The 22,898-nt window shown below is 37.1% G+C and overlaps 3 protein-coding genes across 5 annotated transcripts; 1 reads left to right on the top strand and 2 right to left on the bottom strand.

The window, feature by feature from the left end:
- Positions 1-541: 541 nt before the first annotated feature.
- LOC107786940 (uncharacterized) lies at positions 542-11,335 on the top strand. Of its 2 annotated transcripts, none has more exons than XM_016608454.2 (6): positions 542-762; positions 987-1,074; positions 10,210-10,274; positions 10,614-10,682; positions 10,757-10,806; positions 10,908-11,335. In XM_016608454.2, the coding sequence occupies exons 1-6, from the start codon at positions 688-690 to the stop codon at positions 11,017-11,019; spliced, it is 459 nt and encodes a 152-aa protein (XP_016463940.1). In that variant the 5' UTR covers positions 542-687; the 3' UTR covers positions 11,020-11,335. The 2 variants fall into 2 exon arrangements, with proteins under 2 accessions (XP_016463940.1, XP_075089532.1); XM_075233431.1 differs by having other exon boundaries at positions 551-762; positions 10,903-11,335.
- A 1,064-nt stretch (positions 11,336-12,399) lies between these two features.
- Positions 12,400-14,695, bottom strand: LOC107786939 (uncharacterized). Its single transcript, XM_016608453.2, has one exon. It carries the CDS (start codon positions 14,688-14,690, stop codon positions 12,765-12,767), a length of 1,926 nt encoding a protein of 641 aa, XP_016463939.1. The 5' UTR covers positions 14,691-14,695; the 3' UTR covers positions 12,400-12,764.
- Positions 14,696-18,962: 4,267 nt separating this feature from the next.
- Positions 18,963-22,304, bottom strand: LOC107786938 (uncharacterized). 2 transcript variants are annotated; one of them, XR_012700339.1, is made up of 3 exons: positions 22,139-22,304; positions 19,574-21,627; positions 18,963-19,257 (listed from the first exon to the last, which is right to left on the bottom strand). XR_012700339.1 is itself a non-coding variant. In XM_016608452.2 (2 exons), exons 1-2 carry the CDS (start codon positions 19,911-19,913, stop codon positions 19,223-19,225), a joined length of 375 nt encoding a protein of 124 aa, XP_016463938.1. In that variant the 5' UTR covers positions 19,914-22,294; the 3' UTR covers positions 18,963-19,222. The 2 variants fall into 2 exon arrangements, 1 of the variants encoding a protein (XP_016463938.1); XM_016608452.2 differs by having other exon boundaries at positions 19,574-22,294.
- Between the last annotated feature and the right edge of the window lie 594 nt (positions 22,305-22,898).

Here is a 22,898-nt window from a genome sequence, read left to right as displayed (position 1 = left end):
ATATATTAAAAAGACCCTGAAACGTCTTTTATAAAATCCATATAATATTGAGACACAAAAAAACCTACATGACATTGATAAAGTGGTGAGAGCGCAACTCATGTGTATGAGTTAGGAGCGCGTCATATGGTATCGAGTTCTTCCCTTAAGTGAAAATGGTAAAGTGTGAGCTCATTATTCATTATGTTTTGAACCTTGCCACATTTGCCTCGGGGATTTCTTATTTAAAAAAGATGAGACACAAAAGAACTTGCTTTCTGGTGTGTGGATCAATCAAATGTGACAAAAAGGAATAGTTAATTTAGAGAATTTGAGTTGAAATTAGAAAGTAAAATCGTAAGAACCATGAAAAAGGACTATACATAAAGAAAGAAAAATAAAATTAATGAGAAGGTAAACATATTATTTAATTTAGTGAGAAAAATTTATCCAATTAACTCACTCAATATTACGCCTACCAAATGTTAAAAATTATTAAAATTTGAAATCTTTTATTAATAATTATATAAATATAAATATTTATTTTGAAGACTTAATTATTAGGCCCCTTGCCTTACCCTAGAGCCGCCTTGGTTGTACATGCCTGACTAAGATGAGATAAAGCAGTCAGAGTAGCTCGTTATGCTGTCTTTCTATCGCTATTGCTCTCTTTAATCACGTAGAAAGTTGTTTGGGAAATTGGCAGGAATGGGAGCTGAGGATAATACAGTGGAGCAGACTCATTCTGAAACGACATCTGAAACTATTGAAGCGTTGCTTGAGGTACATCAAGTTAGATTCTATGTTTGTTTTATGTTAACCATGATGTAGCAGTAATCTTGATTTACAAATTGAGTGAAAAATAGCATAACGAACTCTGGTGGTTATAGAAGTCTGCCTAACTCCAAACTTGTTAGAATTCTAAATCAATCTGCACTCAAGTGGTGCAAAATTTTTTGCTTGATTTAATGCCCTTAATCTCTCTATCGCTTGTTCTGCATTAACAGGCTGCGAGATATGATGATTTAGATGATGTCACGAGCTTAGCATCTTCTGGTGTTTCTCTTGATTCAAAGGATTCAGAGGGCCGTACAGGTTATAGTTTCTAAATGACTTATTTGATGATTTGGTAGTTACCCTATTAAATAATAGCACTCCCCATGCTTCCCAAATGCCTTATTTGATTATTCCATGGTTATTCGAGTTGAGATCATCTCTATTATCGGCGGCAAGACGCAAATGACATGTTTCCCGATGACAAAGTTTGGTTTCCGGTGAGGTTATGCTTATATGAGCAAAAGGTACAATTTTTCCTTACAATTGGTGTATGGACAATATAAAATCAAGATCTACTTCTTATCATAGTATCATAGCCTGACTCATTCAAATTCTTGGTTTACTTGATGTTGGACTCCCATATTATATTGTCCATGCACTAGATGTCCGGTCATCTTTTTTCTTAAAAGACCAAAAGACAAGATTGCAATACCTTCAATAATTAATAGCATCATGTTGTCGCAACCAAAACAAAACTGGAAGCCATATCTAACACTTCCCTCAAATTCTATCATCAAGATATAAAGTGCCTATGGTCCTTGTTTCTGCACGACTACATTTAATAATTCAGCCCTCTCAAATTAGTAAATAAGGAGCCAATCTTCATACTTAATGACAAAAATAAGCTGAATGTACTTATTTTTAAGACACGCTTGAGATGCCTTGCAGGTTCGCATTGTTGTAGGCTCCCGTGCTCTAAATTGCTTAGCCCTTTCGACGACTTGTTAAGGGTGCTATGTGATAGTAGGCTATGACTCCATTTACCCCGAATTGGCCTTATTAGAGTAGGAGATACTTCAAAATGATTAGCTGATTTGGACTCTTTTCGACCTTTCTGAGACCTCAATGAAACTACCAACAATGACTTGGATTGATGATGCAACAGACAAAGGACATTGTTGGTAGTTCCATTGCAGAAGATAAGCTAATCATTTTGAAGGATCTTCTACTCCGCTAAAGGCTAATCCATATGGGGTGAATGGAGCCAATAGCCTACCATCACATGACACTCTTAACGAGTCGCCTGGAAACCCGATAGTCTCATCAATTAGAGTCTTGGAGCCTACAACAATAACCCACAAGGCATTTCAAGCAGTGATTACATTTTGCTTGTTTTTCTCATTAAATGAGGAAGCAAACTCCTCATCTACTAATTTTGAAGGGCTGAATTATTTAATATTGAACATTGGCACTTTCTATTCGGATGATAAAATTTGTTGGAAGTGTCATTTTGTTAATGTTAGTGATTTTGCATTTTTTATGGCCTTGTTTAACCTTTTCTTTTAGGTAACTATATGATAGAATGTGGCTTTCCAGTTTTGTTTTGGCCGTAATAACATTGTGCTATTGATTATTGGAGGTATTGCTATCTTCTCTTTTAGTTTTGTTATAAAACAGAACTGAACATCTGGTGCGTGGATAACATAACATGGGGGTCAACATCAAGTAAATCAAGAATTCAGATGGGTCTGATTTTAATACCATGATAACAACTAGGCCTAACTCCACCTCAAAAGCTAGCTAATGAGGTGAGGATTACCTAAGACGATATAAGCAGATGTGGGACAAACTCAATACTTCCTAGCTCACTCAGGATTGGATATTTGGTGCGTGAAAAAAAACTTAGAATTGGATAAAGTAATTCTAACCAAAAAACTGGAGTGGTATTTGAAGGTGAACACCAGATTAAAGTGTCTTACTAGTCAATTTAACCCATTTAAGATGACCAATTCCAGAGAGGATATTTTGTTTTGGGACATCCTCCAGATGGTAACATTTTTCAGAACTTGTCAATTATGCAAAATTGTTTAAAGGGAATCAACCAACTTGAATAGTCTTCCCTCCTTATATGAAGCGTATGAGCATGCTTCTAAAAGCTAAACTCACATGAAGCACTTAGAAAAATCAAAAATCGCCAGCCCACACCAGCACAATATTTGGATTTTAGTCATGGTTTTCTTGTTTCATGAGGATACGGTAAGTAAAAGGAAAGTTGATAGCACCATCAGGAAAGTATGGAAGATGATACATGCAACTATTTTTTGGAGCATTTGGAATGAGAGAAACAACACGTGTTTTGATGGAGTATCAACTTCTTCCCATAAACTCAAGGCTAGATGCCTCATGTATTTGTATAGCCGGGCTTATCTATCCCCTATAGACTCTCCTGATAGTTTTTTGAATTTTGTTAGCTCCCTAGTACTAGTATAAACATTTGTAAGGAGCTAACAGTTGCTATACTCTTTTGTAATTTATGCATCTTCTTGATGCCATCGATGAAACCAATTACTTCATAAAAAAAAGGGTCTGTAGGTGGGGATGGAGTTGTTTGAACTTCTTTGTTAATAGCACTTCTTTGTTAACAACAATTCTTTTATCTTATATAAGCTAAAGAATTCTTTGTATCTTATATAAGTTAAGGCATTCCTTCCAACTTATACACTAAATTACCAACTTTGTTGCTTCTTGCTAATTAGATCTCCTTCTTGCTGTTAATGTAGTTTTTTAATCAGCCATGTATTCTAATTTGTAGCTAATGGGAAACTGGTTTTATTGTCATCTACAAAACAAAAAATTTGAACATGGCAAAAATTCATTTTTACTTCAAAAACTTGTTAAATTACCGTTCAACCATTTATCATACTTTAATTGTGATTCTTTGGTGATACATGTGAAGAATCCTCTTAAAACATATATTTGGAAGTAGCAAAAACTTTCATGTTTCTTTTTTATATTGGTAGAAATTATGGAGAAACCATTAAGTTAGTTTAACTCTCCGAACATATCCGTAGTTAACCCTTTATTATTTTGTCCTTAATCCATCTTCCATACTTCCTTTTTATTTGTGGACGCTGCATGTCGTTCTGCATGTCTTGATAAACAGGTAGACGCAGCTCCCCCACCACAGTAGGCTGCCTAGTTCAGTGGTTATTGGCGAGATCCCTTTTCCGGACTTATCGTGGTCTTGATATGCACTTTTGTTATAGACAAGTTCCTTTTACCCATTATGTCTACTAGTCTCAGGGTACACGCTTTGCGCGTGTACCCCATACTTTTTAAGAATCACGTAAATATTAGACTATGTATTGAGTTATATAAGATTATAAAATGAAATTCAAAGAAAAATTCCTAAAAATAATGGATATTGTTCTCATTAATTAGCTCAATAAATGAAAAAATTATGTCTCACGAAAGTTTTTAGATGCCTAATTGTAATTTAAGGGGACATATGTCGGAATATTTTTATTTTTTTTGATGACCGAGAAATCCGTCTGGGGCCGATTGGACCAATTGCAGCCTTCGAAATTCGGTGGATAGTGGGCCCGCCCCTCTACCCTTCTCCACTTAAATACCAGGTTTTGCTTTGCATGGTGTGAGGGCTTGAACCTGTGACCTAAGACACAAATCGACCACCCTTTGCTTTCGGAATATTTTACAAAAATTATATTGTTCATATGACTTGAAAATAAAAAAATAAAAATACTTTTAGCATGATTTTTAAATATTTATCAAACAATACAAATAAAAAATCAAATATTTTTGTCTTTTAAAGATTGGGAATGAAAAGATCGGCCATACACGCACCTCTTAAAAATATTAGTACTGACAATATTAGTAGCACGTACTTAGACTTTTTCCTATCATATATATGTTTATATATTTTATTTGTATTTTATAGAGTTGTTTGTATTTTGCCGATGATGATTTAGTTGTATTGCATTAATGATAAATGCCGATGATGATTTGGTTGTATTGCATTAACGACTATACTATTGCCTAAAAGAAAAATAAAAAGTTATTTTTATTGTAAAGAAAACTTAGATATTAGATCTTTTAGTGTTCGTAGAATAATATGAAATAGTACTATTTTAAAATAAAAGGGATCATTTCCTTATTTGAAGTAAAATCTCAATTGAATTTACACTCTTAAATATCAGGACCTAATTCAATAAGGAAACATATAATAACCAAAATTTAATTGATTTCAAAGTTCTAAATATTAGAAAAATAACTTAAATTACGATTTTGTTCATTGTAAAATTAAATTTTAAAGGGTAAAGAAGGTGAATGACATTTCGCTAAGGGCCTTCGTGCTTTTAATATAGTATAGATATAGATAACAAAAATGCATACCAAGACCACAACAAGTCCGAAGAAGGGATCTCGCCAATAACCACTGAACTGGGCAACCTACTGTGGTTGGGAAGCTGTGTTTACCTGTCTATCAGGACCTGCAGCACGACATGCAGCATCCACAAATAAAAAGGACGTCGGTACGAATAAAGTACCGAGCATGTTAGGCAGAAAAGCATAAATAAGAACAATAATGCAAGCATGGATAGAGAATATACAACCTCTTACATCTGAGCGCCTCTGAGGGCAACTGACATGAAATGCATGATACATACATTTATATATATACATATACTTTTAAAAACATACGCCTCTATGGGCTTCATCATCATCATATCGTACATAGGCTCAGTAGAAACGTACCCTGCCACGTGGAGCTCGGTAAAACCCAACCGATCAGTGGTTGCACAATAGGTGTCATACCCGGCCTACTATAGCGCGACTCGGTAGAGTAAAATAGGTACATATATATAATGCATGGTGGACTCATTGGAATCACATTCTGAACCTTTCGGAGTGACGTAAGGTTGGTAACCTCCGTACACGTTATTAGGACTAACTTTTCGTCATGGATCTTATAAGATTCAGGAAGTACCAACAACATTGATAACATAAGAATAAGAGAAGTGACATCAACATCAATCGTTCCATAAAAAGGGAAATAATGTAGGTAATGCTAGCTTCTAAGAGTGGAGTATCTTTGGAAGCTCGTTCATTACATTATGTACAATAGGAGTCGTGCAAAAGAAGGAAAGGGATAGCCTCACATATCTTGTATATACTTCCCAACCTCAAGGTATGCAAATGTCACGACTCCTTAGTCTACAATAAGAGAAATGATACTATCGTTATCGTTTAAGCGTCATAACTATTATATATCGATCGCAGCCTATTTTACGATGAAACGGACAACACCTCCCCTATTTATATGATTTCCCACAAGTTAAAACAATCACCAAACAACCCAAACAACATCAATAATAGTCATATTAAACCTCCCAAAACAGTCCACTAACCAACAACATTACTAACAAGTGTTTCGATATATATCACACAAGTTCTAGCTTCAACTTCTTAGCCGTAACTTGGATAATCTTAAATACATGTAGACTAAGAGGTTCCTTACCTTTAAACAGATAGAACAACTCCAATTTGACCTTAATTCACCACGAAATATCCTTCCAATGTTGCCACAAGAACAAGGAATCGAAACTAGCAATCAATTCGGGGTTTTCGGTACTAGAATCACTTTGGAAGACTTGAAATCACCTAGAGTGGATATTTAAAACTTGAGAGAATATTTTACAGAACTTAAACCACTTAAAACAACCTCCCACAAGAGCTGGAACCACCCAAAATCAGCAACAATAAGAAGAACAAAAAACTTACTAGCTCTACAGGATTCCCGACACTTAATTTGTGTTGTTTGCCCTTTGTTTGGGTCTTGGATCATGAGAGAACCTTGAGAGAGAGAGTTTTTAGGTGTCTAGGATCTGAAGAGAGTGAAAAAGAATGAGTTAAAACGGGCTTAAGGCATCTCATATATATATCAATATATCTCAATCGCCTATGTGGATCCTATAGAGAGCTGCTTGCGCAGTCTCGCGAAAACGTGAATATCTCTCTCTGATGTCGTATTGACGAACGGTTTAATGCGTTGGAAACTAGACTCATAGATCTTCAATTTGGTAGGTAGATCACCCCGTAATTCTAAGTAAATTGGGAGAAAAGCTTAGTACCATTTGACCTAAAGTTTAAGTAAAATTATGAACGTAAGTTGCGACAACTTTTGTTTCATAACTCGTCTTACTTCAAGACTTATGATATAGATATTATATGATTCAAATACCTTAAAACACGACCTCCTGAGCATATTAAGCACCTCTAGTTTTACCCGAAATACGGGTTACAATATCCTTGATTCGTTTAACTTCTAATACTTGTTAACCACTCTTATACACTCTTGTATCATTTAAGACCGATAGGATTAACTTCTTATCATCTCAAAGATAATGTCTTCTCGGATTTACGTCGACTAACTTATGGGAGGAGATGTAGATCACCAGTTGGATGGTTCGAGGTTGGTGAAACAGAATTATATGGGCCAGATTTGATTGCCATTGAAAAGGTAAAGGTGATACAAGAACGGCTGAGGATGGCGCAAAACAGGCAAAAGCCTTATTCCGATGTCCGACATAGTGATCTGGAGTTTGAGGTTGGTGATTGGTTTTTCCGGAGGATCTCACCGATGAAGGGTGTTATGCGTTTTGGGAAGAAGGGTAAGCTGAGTTCGTGGTATATCGGGCCGTACAAGATTCTTCGATGAATTGGACAAGTTGCTTATGAGTTAGAATTGTCATCCGAATTGGAATTTGTCTACCCGGTATTCCATGTATCTATGTTGAGGAAATGTATTGGAGACCTTTCTCCGGTCGCCCCTATCAAAGATGTACAAGTTACGGAGGATCTATCATATGAAGAAGTGTCGGCGGCTATATTAGATCGACAAGTTCGCAAGCTGAGAACAAAGGATGTAGCTTCCGTCAAAGTATTGTGGAGGAACAAGAATACAGAAGAAATGACATGGGAAACAGAAGAGGAGATGAAGTCTAAATACCCTTACCTATTCCAGATTGAAGATAACGAAGATGTCACCGGGAACGCAGGACGCAATGGAAGCTTAAACAGCTTTATGGGGTAAGCAATAGCCTGAGAATACTCTTCCTTAATACAAAATGGGGATATGCAGACAATGTACATATCCATGATGCTTTATATAGCCCTGTGAGGCCATAGGTTGGGTTTAACTGCTTGCAAGTTTGGCTAGTGTCCATTTTATAGGGGAAACTCGGCCGGAAATTTCCGTCGGAATCCACGATGAGTTAGACTCCCCCATAAACCCTAACATTCGAAGACGAATGTTCCTAAGGGGGAGGGTGTTACAATCCATATTCGCGTACTTTAGATCACGAAGTAAGTTAGTCGACGTAAATTCGAGAAGAAATTATCTTTGAGATGATAAGAAGTTAATCTCATTGGTCTTAAATGATACAAGGGTGTATAAAAGTGGTTAACAAGTATTAGAAGTTAAACGAATCAAGTATGTAGTAACCCGTAATTTCGGGTAAAACTAGAGGTGCCTAATATTCTCAGGAGGTCGTGTTTTAAGGTATTTAAATCATATAATATCCGTATCATAAGTCTTGAAGTCAAACGAGTTATGAAACAAAAGTCGACAAAAGTTGTCGCAACTTACGTTCATAATTTTACTTAAACTTTAGGTCAAATGTTACTAAGCTTTTCTCCCAATTTGCTTGGAATTACGGGGTGATCTACCCACCAAATTGAAGATCTATGAGTTTAGTTTTCAACGCATTAAACCGTTCATCGATACTACGTCAAAGTAGAGAAATTCACGTTTTCGCTAGACTGCGCAAGCAACTCTTTATGGGACCCACATAGGCAGTTGATATATATATATGCCTTGAGCCCGTTTTAATTCATTCTTTCACACTCTCTTCAGACACTAGACACCTAAAAACTCTCTATCAAGGTTCTCTCATGATCCAAGACCCAAACAAAGGGCAAACAACACAAATCAAGTGTCGGGAATCCCATGGCGCTAGTAAGTTTCTTGTTCTTGTTGTTGCCGATTTTTGTGTGGTTCCAGCTCGTGTGGGATGTTGTTTTAAGTGGTTTAAGTTCTGTAAAATACTCTCTCTCAATTTTTCAATATCAATCCTAGGTGATTTCAAGTCTTCTAAAGTGATTCTAGTGCCGAAAAACCCAAATTGATTGCTAGTTTCGCTTCCTTGTTCTTGTTGCAGCATTGAAAGGATATTTCGTTGCCTTGTTGTATAGTCTCTCATGGCAGCTTGTCAGCTCGTACCTTATATATAGCTTCATGACAGCCTTGTCGGCCCATGTTATATATGTTCATGCCATTATCTATCATTGTTACTTGTTCATGATTCATGTTGATCTTGTCGGCCCTTATAGATAATAAGAAATGTTAGATAAATGTCACAATGGTTCAACAACTGGAATTCCATGTTGCGAGATCAAGTTTTCTTGTTCTTTGTAAGCGAAAAGACCAATAACCAACTGGTTTAACTTCTAACCAAGTTGAAGCCCCTAATTAGATTTTGAATTTTGAGATCCCACCCTTTTGAGTAGCTATTACATTCATATGCGAAGTCTGGTACGGGCTCGCAACTATTATAAATTGGTGTAACATGATACTGTTGTACAAGCTGTCTAATTTAATAGAAGATGAGTTCCAAATAAAGAGATTTAATTTGGTGTGCCTAACTCAACTTCAAAAAGCTAGCTCATGAGGTGAGAATTGCCTAAAACAATATAAGGACACAAAGTTCATATTCCCACAATCATGTCAGATAACCCCGCCACTCGCCCAGGCCTTCAACTGGAGCGTGGACAACATAATATGTGGGTCCAACATCGGGTAAATCAAGAATTAGGATGGGTCTGATACCATGATAAGAAATCTACTTGGGCTTAATTCAATCCCAGAAGCTAGCTCATGATTGTCCAAGATCATATAAGAAGACCAAATACATAAAATCGATTGGGACCACTTAACATTTGAGTTAAATTTTTTAAAATGATAGTGGTATTCGGGCCAGTTTGTGCATAGCTCGGCTATTCTATTGGCTACCTATTACCTCTCACCACTAAGGTACCGGGTAACTTTAACCCTCAAGTTTTAGGCCGTGGAAAAGAAAGCACTAGGAGTTTTTCTTGTCTTTGTTGCAATTTGAAAACCTAACTATCCTTAGTTTCCACCCACTCATTGATCGGTAGGGCACACCTTGTGTTCCGGTTGAGTTGAATATCTACCATACCTAAGGTCCTAAGTCTTGAACTACATATTTTGCCAGAACTAATTGATTAGTAATATGAAGAATTTTAATGTGGTTGAGTAGGGTATCTTCCCATACCTGAAGTCCTAAGTTTTGATATAGTTTCTTATATGACTTGCTAAACTAACTACTTGCTTTGGCTACTTAATTTTTGCAGCACTTCATATGGCTTCGGCGAATGGGCATTATGGCATTGTAGAATATCTTATTCGTAATGGAGCGGTGAGTGGACCAGGCCTCTTATTTGCATTATTACATTACATAGGTGGACATGTCTACTAGTTACATCCTTGTTGATCTGATTTAGTGGTGTCTCTCTTTAATGAATAATCATTGTTCTCCATATATAGGAATTGCATACCTTGAAAAAACTATGATGTCACTTGACTGCATTTCTCGTTGGGCAGGATTTAGTTTTTAAAAATTTGAGCCAGACATTAGGGACTATTTTTTGTATCAAAATTTAGTCTCTTTGGAGTGGAGCTTCAACTTCTCTTATTCTTTGATATGTTTCGATACAATTGAGTGATGAAACATGATTAGTCTAATTCTTGGTTGCAGGATGTCAATGCTTCCAATGTGGAGAAAAATACACCTCTTCATTGGGCTTGCTTAAACGGACATATTGAGGTAACTTTTGCATTACTCTTGGATTATAAGTCCCTATTCCCTAGCATCCCTTAATTTATATGATGTCTTGTTAGGTAGCGAAGAGTTTAATCCTTGCTGGAGCAAGTGTCTCAGCCTTAAATAGGTGATGTATTTCTAACTTAAAGGGCTAACAGATTTTCAGATCAAGTAAGCTTTTGCTTGTGATTTCCTCTCTTTGCTGAGTTCATTGTGCTGTCAGTTTAGTCATGAGAGGACTCCTATCGACGAGGCAGTTAGCAGGGGTAAAATGAACATCATCGATGCCATCAACGAGGCAGTAGCCCAACTTGAACTAACTGGCACCACGGTATCATAAGAAGTCAGAATTATTTGACATCCGAGGATGCAAACGTCTTGGTGGTGGTTACTTTGTTCAGTGTTTTCTAATAACTTAAAATAGCCTTCCTACAAGTATTATGTAACGTTTGAACTTCAAATGTTCTCCCATGTCATATTTGGTGACAAGTTGACAATATCAAATGATGCATACTCTAATAGTGTAGTATCAATAGCCTCACCTTTTATCGAGTTATTTCTGCAAAGATAGCGTTTCTTTAATCAGTTCGGCAGTTGAGGTGAATCCTTGACAACTATCATTGGATTGTGAGCTATATAGCATAACTTGTTCCTAATTCATGTCCCAGTTAGTAATTTAAACTTTTCTGTTTGGTTCATTGAGAATGGTCATCTTCTCAAACATTGGAAACCAACAATAGGCAGGTTTCTTCAAGTGGACAAGTTTGAGCAATGATTTGATGAATGACAAAAGGCTACGGGAGAAGATGATAAACATATTAGCAATTATGGTAGTGGCAGTATGGCTTAATATTTAAGGACTCTCATTGAAAATTTTAAACCTCCCTCAGAGGCGGATTCAAAATTTAAATTGAATGAGTTCAGTTTTGTTGGTCCTCACTGGTGAATTCATTGCATATTTTGAATTATGGTCCATATTTATTGAGATTTTAGTGTTTTTTCACATATATTTATGCTCAAGGTAAATAACGCAGTCGACCTCCTTAGCCATGTATATTGACAATGCTACAATTTGCATTCACTTACTTATTTGGTCATCTGTGTCATTTGGACAACTTCTTGAATTCTAATTTATCTGGATGTAACATTTTAGGCTTCATTAATCTGGTGTTGTGGTTTGTATGTAGATAACAAGTCACCACTCACAAAACTGGTAATTTCAGAGGGATTGCAGAGTTCACTGCATGAATTCAGTGCAAAAAATAATTGTTTTTGGTATTGGAGCAAAAGAATTAACAAAGCAGAATGATGATAGAGGAAGAATAATCTTTTGACTTTCTTTTCTAGTTTCTGTGCTGTGAAAAAACACCCTGATCAGTTGGCCTCTCTGTGAAATAGAACCAAAATGGCCTGTAAATAACTTGAATGTAATGTTTTATCATCAAAATTGAAATGAAAAAAAAGGGCAGCCCGGTGCACTAAGCTCCCCCTATGCTCAGGGTTCGGGGAAGTACGCAGTCTTACCCTGCATTTCTGCAAGAGGTTGTTTCCACGGTTCAACCCGTGATTTCCTGATCATATGACAACAACTTTACCGGTTACGCTAAGACTCCCTTCTCGAAATTGAAATGACTTATCAATAAACCTTTTTGGTAGCAAAAAGCAGCAGGAAATGGAATATCATCAGTAAAGAAATTTCAGCAAGTATATGGATGCAGGATTTGCAGTATTCTTGTTTCATAGATACTTGGGGCTCAACTACAAGAATAGCTTTACATAACAGGAAAATACATGAAGAGTACTATAAATCGCGAAATCCCCCCACCCCACCCCACATCTATACATGGTTGTTGGTGACAATGGTATATAGTTTCCAAAGGTTGATGAGATAGTAATTTTTTTCTTTGTGATACTATGAGCATGAGGTCACAATTCAACAAGTAATTCTACAGTTTGAGGAGTGACTCACTGCTTTAAAATGGGCAAATCTCTGTTAGTTCTTGCACCAACACAATGTAGTTTTTCCATTGTCAAATCACTTTATATAATACACCATACAGTTGGTATCTACAAACGGAAAACAACTCATGTTGCACCAAAACTTTCTTGCATCCATTTTGCTTGAATTTGCAGTCCTGCATCCCTCAGAGAATTCAAAGCTGATCTATGAAGTCTCCCATCTAACTTTGTGCCTTCTCTCTTCATATTTTGCAAAAGACCAATCAACTCATCAACTCTATTCATTTTAGAGAAAACACCAACCATAATCCCAGCCATTGCCCTATCAATTTTTCCGCCGTTTAGTGTAAATTCTTGGTAATATGTCAAGCACTTGTCAAATTCTCTTGCCCTGCTATAAGCACTTATAATGCTTGTGTAACTTACCCTATCTGGAAAAATTTTCCTTCTCTTCATCTCCTTCCATATTTTTTCCACTTGCCTTAAGTTAAGAACTTTTCCATGAATGTCCAAAAGTGCATTGTATACCCACACATTTGGTTGACATCCTCTTTCTTTCATTTTTGCAACAAGTTTCATTGCATCTTTAGGTCTACCTGTTTTTCCATACATTGCAATCATGCTAGAATAAGCCACTACACATTTATCAAACCCCTTTTGCTCCATCTCAGAAAATACCATTTCTGCATTAGAATACAATCCAAGCCTACAATATAAGTTCAATACTGAAGCATATGTTACTTGACCTGGTTCACAGCCTTGTGAACAAAGATCTTCATACACTTTAACTGCAGATTTCAGACCTCTTTTTCTTGAAAAGCCATTCACTATTGCACAAAATATGCAATCAGAGACTCGAATTTTTACCCGAGCCATCACTGCAACAACATCAAGAGTCTTTTCCATCAACCCCTCTTCAATATACATCAATACTAGTTTCAAGAACAAAGCTGGATCCCTCAGCATTCTCTTGCCTTCAGCTTCTTCTAAAAGTTCCTCAGCCATTTTCACTTCACAAATGCTCGCGAATCCACATATAAGTATGGAATAAAATGAATGATCCTCTTGAATTCCCTTCTTGTTCATGTCTCTAAAGTACTCCAAAGCCTCAAAAGCGCGCCCCGATTTCCCTAATGACTCACACAGATTCTTGTAAATTTGTGCATAATAAGGTGTGGACACTACTTTCTTGCTCTCAAATTCTTGAAAAAGTGCCACAACTTTGTCACAATGCCCCATTTTTAAATGTGCTTCCATTATACTACAATAACAGCCAGGGTCTAATACAAGTCCAGCAGATCTCATTCTTTCATACAAAACAACACTGCTGCTATACATATGCAACTTATTGTAGCCTTTCATAGCAGAATCAAAGGCCAAAACAGAAAGTTCTTGATCATAAAGTATAAACACTTCAAGCAAATTATTTACAATCTTGAATTTTCTTGCTTTTATGCAGCTAGTAATCAATTTACAGCATGTTGAACTATCAGGCAATATTTGAGAACTTCTCAAATCTTCACACAATGAAATAATTGAACCCCATTTATTTGAATACACCAAATACCTGATAAGAAGCTTTAGTGTTGATTTTTCAGGTCTAAAATCTGTATTTTCCTTGGCTTTTTCATAGTAATCATATCCAATTCCTTGAGTTTGAGGATCTTTAAGTAAACTGCATATTAAACCATTCAAATCCTTGGAATCAGTCAAACAAGTAGAAGTAGTAGTACCATTTGTGGTAGTTGTTGTATAATCTTGAAGTTCTAAATCCAATTCTATTATTTTGGAATTTTTTGAGGGTATTTTTTGGCTTTTTTCTTCTAGGACAGGAGATGAACAGCTAGAGGATTTAGCAACCAGAGTTCTTGAATTAAAGTAAATATTTGAGAGGAAAGGTAGAGTTTTACAAGAATAGCATATTTTTGGTTTCAAAATTCTGTTTTTACAGTTAATACAAGGTGGAAATGACCAGTCTGAAGATTTGGCTATAGCCATTGAAGAAGAATTGAACTGAAAAAGAGAAATGAGTAGAGATCTTTGTATTTGCATTATGTACGTAGGAAAATTGTAAAAACATTATCAGTTCCAGATTGTGCCATGCATGTGGCTTGTACTGACCACTTGTTGTTTGACACGTGTGTGGTTATGGACTTTAGACTTATCACCGTAGATTTCAGCCACATAATTTTTGTATATGCAAAATGAAAATCAAGCTGCAAATATTGTTGAATTTAGCCAGGTCAATGGCGTGGGTACACAGTAAATATTAAATAACCTCCTGTTTATGTTAAATTAAGCAATTTAATCTTAATAATTAAAACTAAATGAAGACACAAACACACACACATATATATATATATACACACAACAAACACTTGTCTTATTTTTATTTAGTTGATGTAAATAATTAAATATTGAGTGCGAGTAAGTTTTAACTTGGGAGACTACCTCTATTGCACTTGAATAAGGATTGGAAAGTAGTCCAACTAGTCACACTTACATCATAATGGAGATTTACTTCAAATATTTGCCGATGAAATTTTTAAAAAATTTAATCACCTGGAATCATATAAATTTTGACTTTTAGCGAATCGCACAATAAATTTTCAATAAATTTCTTGTTGATTGTTCCGTCCCTAAACTTTATGTTAGGGAACTGTATTTATTTTTATTCATGATTGCTCATCTTGAGTCTCTATACTATGTTACATCAAATAGGAGTGAAGGAATAGATATTGACCTAATCATCAAATTAATATAAGTCATCTTGACTAGCCAATGTAGCATATATTCATTTTAGGAATTGGACAAACGCCAATTTATAATAAAACTTTTTGTTTTTTTATAATTGTGGTGTCCAGCTTGCACGCACCTCGACTAATTCCACGGGATACCTGCTCCACCAAGGCTTGGATAGATGGGGATAAATCACCTAGTATTTTTGCCTCCGCTAGAATTTTGAACCTGAGACTTCATGGTTCTCACCCGCTTTATTGATCACTAGATCACACCCTTAGATGCTATTTAAAAACTTTTTTTTAATGATATTGTACAAATGAATGGAATATTATATCTCACAATGAGAACTATTTAAAAACTTTTTTTTAATGATATTGTACAAATGAATGGAATATTATATCTCACAATGAGAACAAAATGTAAAAGTTAAGTTTTGAAGTGCAATTCAAATAAAAGGTGCATTTAAATAATATATAGAATCATATGTATCCGAACTCCCCCTTTCATCATATGCATGGTGATTTAATGTGGTAAAGAAAACCTTTAATTTGTCGGAGAACTAAAAATTAATTGTACTTGGAATTTGATATAAAAACTTGATAACTTGGAAAGATTAGATGCATTATTATCATCATATGTCGCTAAACATAACAAATAATAACATTTCACACAAACTAAAAAAGCTTGAACAAGATTGTTACAACTTTGTTGACGTGACCATAAAAGGAGATAATATTTTTATTTATTAACTAGGGACAATATTAAAACCTTCTTCAGATTAGGTTTCACAATGCTAACCTCCCATGTAACTTTACAATATTACATTTGCCTCCTTATCTCAATTTTTGTGTATCAACACTATATATCAGTGACGGGACCATGAAACATATGTAGATGTAAAGCTTGATGCTCAAGTTATCCCCAAGAGAACAAGTGTCAAGTATCTCGGGTCTATTATCTGGCCTGGTGCTGCTGACGGACAAAATGACAGTCAAGTTCAATGTGCTTAGTATGCTCGTGAAAAATCGGGTTTTTGGCAATATGGATCGCCGCCTGGTTGTCAGAATGAAGAGGAATGGGCAAAACCAGCGGAATCAAGAGGTCATCGAGGAGATGGACCAACTAGGTGAGCTCAGCCACGACACGACGCATGGAGCGGTACTCAACTTCAGCGAAAGATAGCGAGACTGATAGTTGCTTCTTAGATTTTCAAGAAATGGGACAACCACCAAGGCTAACAAAGAAGCCACTAATAGAGCGGCGCGAATCAGGGCAAGAACCCCAATCGGAATCACAGAAGGCAAGCAAATCCAAAGAAGGATAAGGAGACATGAACAGACCAAGACTAGGGTCCAAAAGCAAATAGCGTAGACAGTGATGAGCAGCTTGGAGATGAAGATCACGAGGAGCCTGCATAAATTGGCTTAAATGCTGAACGGTAAAAGAAAGATCAGGACATGTATGCGTCAAAAAATTGAGTTTGCCCAGAAGTCAGACGGTATAAAGTAGGATCAGAAAGGGGAATCCCATGGTCAGCATGCAACTTGATAGAAGGATCCAACGAGGAACTGGCCAGCGACAAATTAAGACACCCAAACTCCTCCAAAAGGTCGAGTAAATTTTCGTTGACCGAGAATGATGCCAGAATCCTCACGAAGGACTTCCATGCCCAGAAAAAAAGTTAAGTTTCCTAGGTCCTTAATCTTGAATTCACTGTGTAAGAAGGCTTTTAAGTCATGTAATTCTTCAACATAGTTCCCCGTAAGCAAGATGTCATCAACGTAAACAGCCACCAAAGAGATAGAGAGACCGGACCTTTTGTAGAATAGGGAATAGTCGTTCATAGAATGAGTAAACCCTTTAAAGTTCAGAGCTGCAGTTAAACGAGCATACAACTGGCGAGAAGCCTGGCGTATATTATATAGAGACTTCTTAAGTCGGCAAATAATATTAGGAGCAGCAGGTGTAAGGCCTGCCGGAAATTTCATATAGACCTCTTCATGGAGGTCACCATGAAGAAACACATTGTTCACATCTAACTGAAAGAGTTCCCAATTCTTTTTGACTGCCAAAGCTAGGATGCAACGTATGGTGGTCATTTTGACCACCGGAGAGAAGGTTTCTGTAAAATCAACGCCTTCCCTCTGTATATCACCACGAATCACAAAAGAGCCTTCATTCGATCCACACTCCCATCAGATTTCAATTTAACCTTATAGACCCACTTAGATGGTAGGGCCTTTCTATCAAGGGGCAAAGGAACCACCTCCCAAGTATCATTGAGCAACAAAACATCAAGTTCTTTGGCCATAGCTTCTTGCCAACTAGGGTGCATAGCTGCCTGGGAATAACTAGACGGTTCTTGGATATGGGTAGAGAATTAAGCAACTTCTTATTAGAGGAAAATAAATCATTGAAAGAAAATTGCAAAGGGGAAATAGGGGAAAGAAAACAAAAAGTAGAAACAACATCTAAATGCACAGCATTACATACATAATCAGCTAAGTAGGAGGGAGTTTTGCGATCCCTGAAAGACCTGCGCAAAGCAGTCTGTAGAGAGTCAGGAGAATAGGAAGAAGCATTAGAAAAAGGAGAGGGACTAGGTAACAAGAGAGGAAGATGAACCAGAAGAAGAGAAGATAGGAGGGGAACTAGGTGAAGGAGAGGAAGAAGGAATAGAAGAGGACTGAGGAGGAGAACTAGGAGTAGTAGTAGGAGACTGAGAAGCAGAAGGGACAGAAGTAGAAAGAATAGGTATAGGGGGAGAAGGATAACTAGGGGAGACTGAGATATGAGGTGTAGTACTAGGAAACAAAGGTGAAGATTCAGTGTTTAAGATAGAGAATGGAAAGATTTTCTAATGAATAACAACATTTCTGGAGACAAAGATGTGATTGGTAATTAGGTTTAAGAGTTTGTAACCAAGAAAAACACAAGCATCAGCTCTAGGATCAAGTTTCCCTCTATGGTGAGCCAAAGTAGAAGTAAAGCATAGGCAGCCAAAATATTTTAGAAAAGTGTAATCAGGAGGCTTGTGAAATAAAATTTCATAAGGTGTTTTATAGTGAAGAAGCTTGGTAGGAAATCTGTTGATGAGAAAAGTAGCAGTAAGTAGACATTCTCCCCAATAACAGATAGGCACTTTAGAATGAAACAAGAGGGCTCTAAAGGTTTCTAGCAAATGTTTGTGTTTTCTTTCAACAATACCATTCTGTTGAGGAGTTCCTACACAAGAGGTTTGGTGTATAATCCTTTTAGAAAGAAAATAAGATGTGACTGCAGTGCTGCTACCTAGTTCAAAGGCATTATCAGATCTAATTTTATTGACTTTGGTGTCAAATTGTCTCTCTACCATAGAAATAAATGATTGTAACACAGTAAAGCCATTGCTTTTAGTGCCTAGGAGAAAAGTCCATGTGCCTCTACTATAGTCATCCACTATAGAAAGAAAAAAATCTGAAACCATCATGAGTAGGGACTTTATATGGTCCCAAGTATCTATGTTGATTAGCTCAAACACATGAGAGGTATAACTGGTGCTATTGGAAAAAGGTAACTTGTGTTGCTGGGCCATAGGGCAAATAGAACAAGAGAAAGGATTATCACTGGAACATTGTTGTTTACAAATGGGAATATATCTCATGGTAGATATAGGTAAATGACCCAACCTTACATGCCAAAGATTATCACATGAAGCAGTAGAACTAGACATAGAAGAATGTAAAATATCAAACTTGGACAAAGTGTTACAACTATGTTTAATAGCTGAAGTTTTATTATCTATGTGCAGGGAATCAGCAGGAAGATGAACAGAATGCAAAAGGTAGAGCCCAGCCTCGATTTCACCAAGAACCAGAGGCTTCCTCAAGGAAAGGCCCTGCAAGAAACAGGTAAAATCACTGAAGGTAAGAATAGGATGAAACCGATCACATAATCGATGAACAGAAATAAAGTACTGCCCACATAAAGTACTGTTTGTAGAGTTAATAAAGAGTAAACTGTCACTTGTCCTGCATGAGTGACTCCAACTCTCTGGGAATTAGGTAGAGTAACATTGATAGGACTAGACAAAGTAATGACATTGGACATAATGGTGAAATTAAAGCTCGTGTGCTCGGAAGCTCCCAAGTCAATGATCCAAAAGTGGTTCTTAGAAGATGTAGAAGGATGAGTAAGAATAAGTAGGAATGTACCAGCACAATTGGCAACAACACTAGCCTCAAAAATAGGAGCTTTTTGGCCAATTTTAACTTGTAGCTCCATCAGTTGTGTAAGTTGTCCCTGATTTATACCAATAGTAGCTTCAGTCTCGGAGATGTTGGTTTGAAACTGCCCAGGTCCTTCATCTGAAAATACTGCATTCCCTTGAATTGAATATTGAAACTTGTTCTGTCTATTAGAGTTTTTGAATGTCCGTGGATAACCATGCAACTTGAAATATTTATCAATGGTATGTCCTTCCTTCTTGCAGTAGTTACAAAATAGAGTCTTCCTATATTCCTGATTGTTCTTGGAAGGCTGTGTTCCTACCATATTACCTCAATAAGTATTTGGATTTCCATATCTCTGTTTGTTCTGATTAAAATTCTGCCCAGGTACAGCAAAAGAACTGGATTCAGTGGGATATTGAGCCATGTTTTGGATGCTCCTCTACCTTTCCTCTTGAAGAAGAAGGTAATATGCTCTATCAATTGTTTTGAGTGTTGCATCATCATTATGTTTCCTGTCACTCCAGTATATGTTTCATTTAAACCCATCAAAAATTGCACCAACTTCTGTCTTTCCTCAAGTGCAAAATTCTTCTCAGTTGCTCCACATTTACAATCAATACACATACACATTGTCCTACCCCCCCCCCCCCCCCCTCAAGTTAACCGATGTGTCACTAAGCCTAACTTGAACAGATTTCGTTCAAAGGCTGATTTGGCAAATGGTCTGGTGAGTGTATCAGCTAGTTGGTCAGCAGAATGAACATGAACGACTTGAACCACCTTTTGTTCAATATGGTTGCGCACAAAGTGAAAATCCACCTCAACATGCTTCATGCGACTATGAAGACCCTAATTCTCACTTAGGTAAGTGACACTAATGTTGTCACAATAGATTGTAGGGGTGTCACTGACTGGAAGCTTCATCTCAAGTAATAGGTTTCGCACCCACAACAGCTCCGCAAGAGCATTGGCAACAACTCTATGTTCAGCTTCAGTTGATGAGCGAGCTATATTTTTCTGCTTTTTTGAAGACCAATTGATATAATTTCGACCAAGAAACAAAATATAGCAAGATGTGGAAGATCTGTCAGTGAGATCTCTAGCCCAGTCGGCATCAGAATACATATGCAGATTAAAATCAAGATTTGAGGACACACGTAGGCCAAACTGGATAGTACCACGAAGATACCTAAGAACACGTTTCACAACTTTCCAATGTAGGTCTGATGGTGATTGCATAAACTAGGACAGTTTGTTAAGCGCATAGGAAATGTCTGGCCTTGTAAAAGATAGATATTGAAGTCTGCCTAGTACTCGGAGATAGTGAGTTGCATCTGTAAGTTGAGCCCCATCATTGAGGTTGAGTAACTCAGAGTTACTCATTGGTGTTTTAGCACTTTTGCAATCAGACATCAATTCTATAATTTCATTGACATAATTTGCTTGAGAGAGGATAATGTCATCAGAACTTGGAATCACCTCAACACCAAGAAAACAGTAAAGGTTTTCCAAATCTTTAATTGAAAAGCAAGAGGCAAGAGAAGCTATAAACTCATTCACAGTAATAAGGTTGCTGCCGATGACGATGATGTCGTCAACATAAACCAGATGAACATGAAACTAGTGTTGTTGATCCTAATGAATAAGGAGTTATCAGATTCAGTCTTGATAAATCCCATGTAGAGAAGATGGCCTTTGAGTGAATTGTACCAAGCCCGAGGCGCGTGCTTCAGGCCATAAATTTCCTTGCGCAACTTATAAATATGAGTCAGATTATTGTCACAAACAAAACCCGGAGGTTACATCATGTAAACCTCCTCTTCAAGGTCATCTTGAAGAAAGGCATTGTTGACGTCGAGCCGGCGAAGAGGCCAATGAAACCGGAGGGCAACATCAAGGATGATTCGGATAGTTGTGGGTTTGACTACCAGACTGAAAGCCGAGTGAAAATCAACACCCGGCCTCTGAGTAAATCCTTTGGCAACCAATCTCGCTTTGTAGCGATCAACCGACCCGTCTGCTTGTTTTTTTTAATCCTGAAAAGCCACTTACAAGAAACAACATTTTTAGAAGGATCATTTGGAACGAGTTCTCAAGTACGGTTAGTCGGTAAAGCACCAAATTCTGATTTTTTAGCTTTTCTCCACTCAGGGTGTTTCTCGGCTTATTTAAAGGATGTGGTACAAGTGAGGTTTCTAAGTGGGCGAGGTAGTCAAAAATTCTGTTGTTGGTTTCTGATATTATTCTGAGAGCGAGTGATTATGCGATTGGGAAGGGACGGGCAGTGGGGTACAATAGGTTCGACTGGTAGTGCCGCTAGGTTGTTGCTGGTTCGAACAGAGGTAGCAGGGGGATGAGCCATGTTTTTGGGTTGGGGTGTTCTACGATGATATACTACGAGTGGTGGAGAGGTTTGTAATGGTTTGGATGTAGAATTCGGTGAATTTATAGGGTTGTTGAGGGGTGGTGGGTGAAGAAGTTGGAAATGGACAATTAGACTCTCCTAGGCAGTGGGAATTATAGAAAAAGGAGGAGATTGAAGCATACCTTGAGTAGAAGTGTGTGGAGAGCCGAAATCCGCTTCTGCCACTGCCGCATCGGAGATGGATAACTGTAAAGGGGTTTCTGTTGGGTTAGGAGGAGAAGTCTTCGTGGGGGATTAGATTCTACAACTACTGAATTAGGAGGATTCTCAGTGGGTATTTTAATTGAATGGGGCAACTCTGCAATAATGGAAATATTAGGGATGGGGGTAGGTGAATTAACAATTCTAATATTTGCCCATTCCAAGTGAGTTGTTTTAATTGCAATATTAGAGAATAAATTTTTGAATGGAAAATTATTCTCAACAAATTACACATCTCGCGATAAATAAATTTTTTGACGAGATTGGATCAAAGCACTGGTGGCAGTGATGGGTCAAGGAAAAACCAAGATAAATACATGGGATGAATTTTGGTTCAAATTTACTTTTGGAGTATGATTTGAGCCATGGATAACATAAACATACAAAAATTCGCAGGGAAGCATAGTCATGTGCCTTGCCAAATAATTTTTCAAATGGAGAATTATTATTTAAAAGTATTGTGGGTAGTCGATTAATTAAATAAACCGCATAGTGACATGCGAAGGACCAAAAATGTGATGGAAGAGACGCCTCATGTAAGATAGTTCTTGCAGTTTCAATAGTGTGGCAATGTTTGCGCTCAGCAAGAGCAACTCTTTGAGGTGTATAGGGTGGGGTGGAAAGATATTCAATACCCTAAAGTGAAAGATAAGTGTCAAGACTTTTATACTCTTCTCCACA

The sequence above is a fragment of the Nicotiana tabacum genome, chromosome 16 (genome assembly GCF_000715075.1).
Source record: "Nicotiana tabacum cultivar K326 chromosome 16, ASM71507v2, whole genome shotgun sequence".
Classification (NCBI taxonomy): Eukaryota; Viridiplantae; Streptophyta; class Magnoliopsida; order Solanales; family Solanaceae; genus Nicotiana; species Nicotiana tabacum.
Note: the sequence above shows the minus strand (reverse complement) of the source record. Positions and strands in the feature narration are given on the sequence as shown.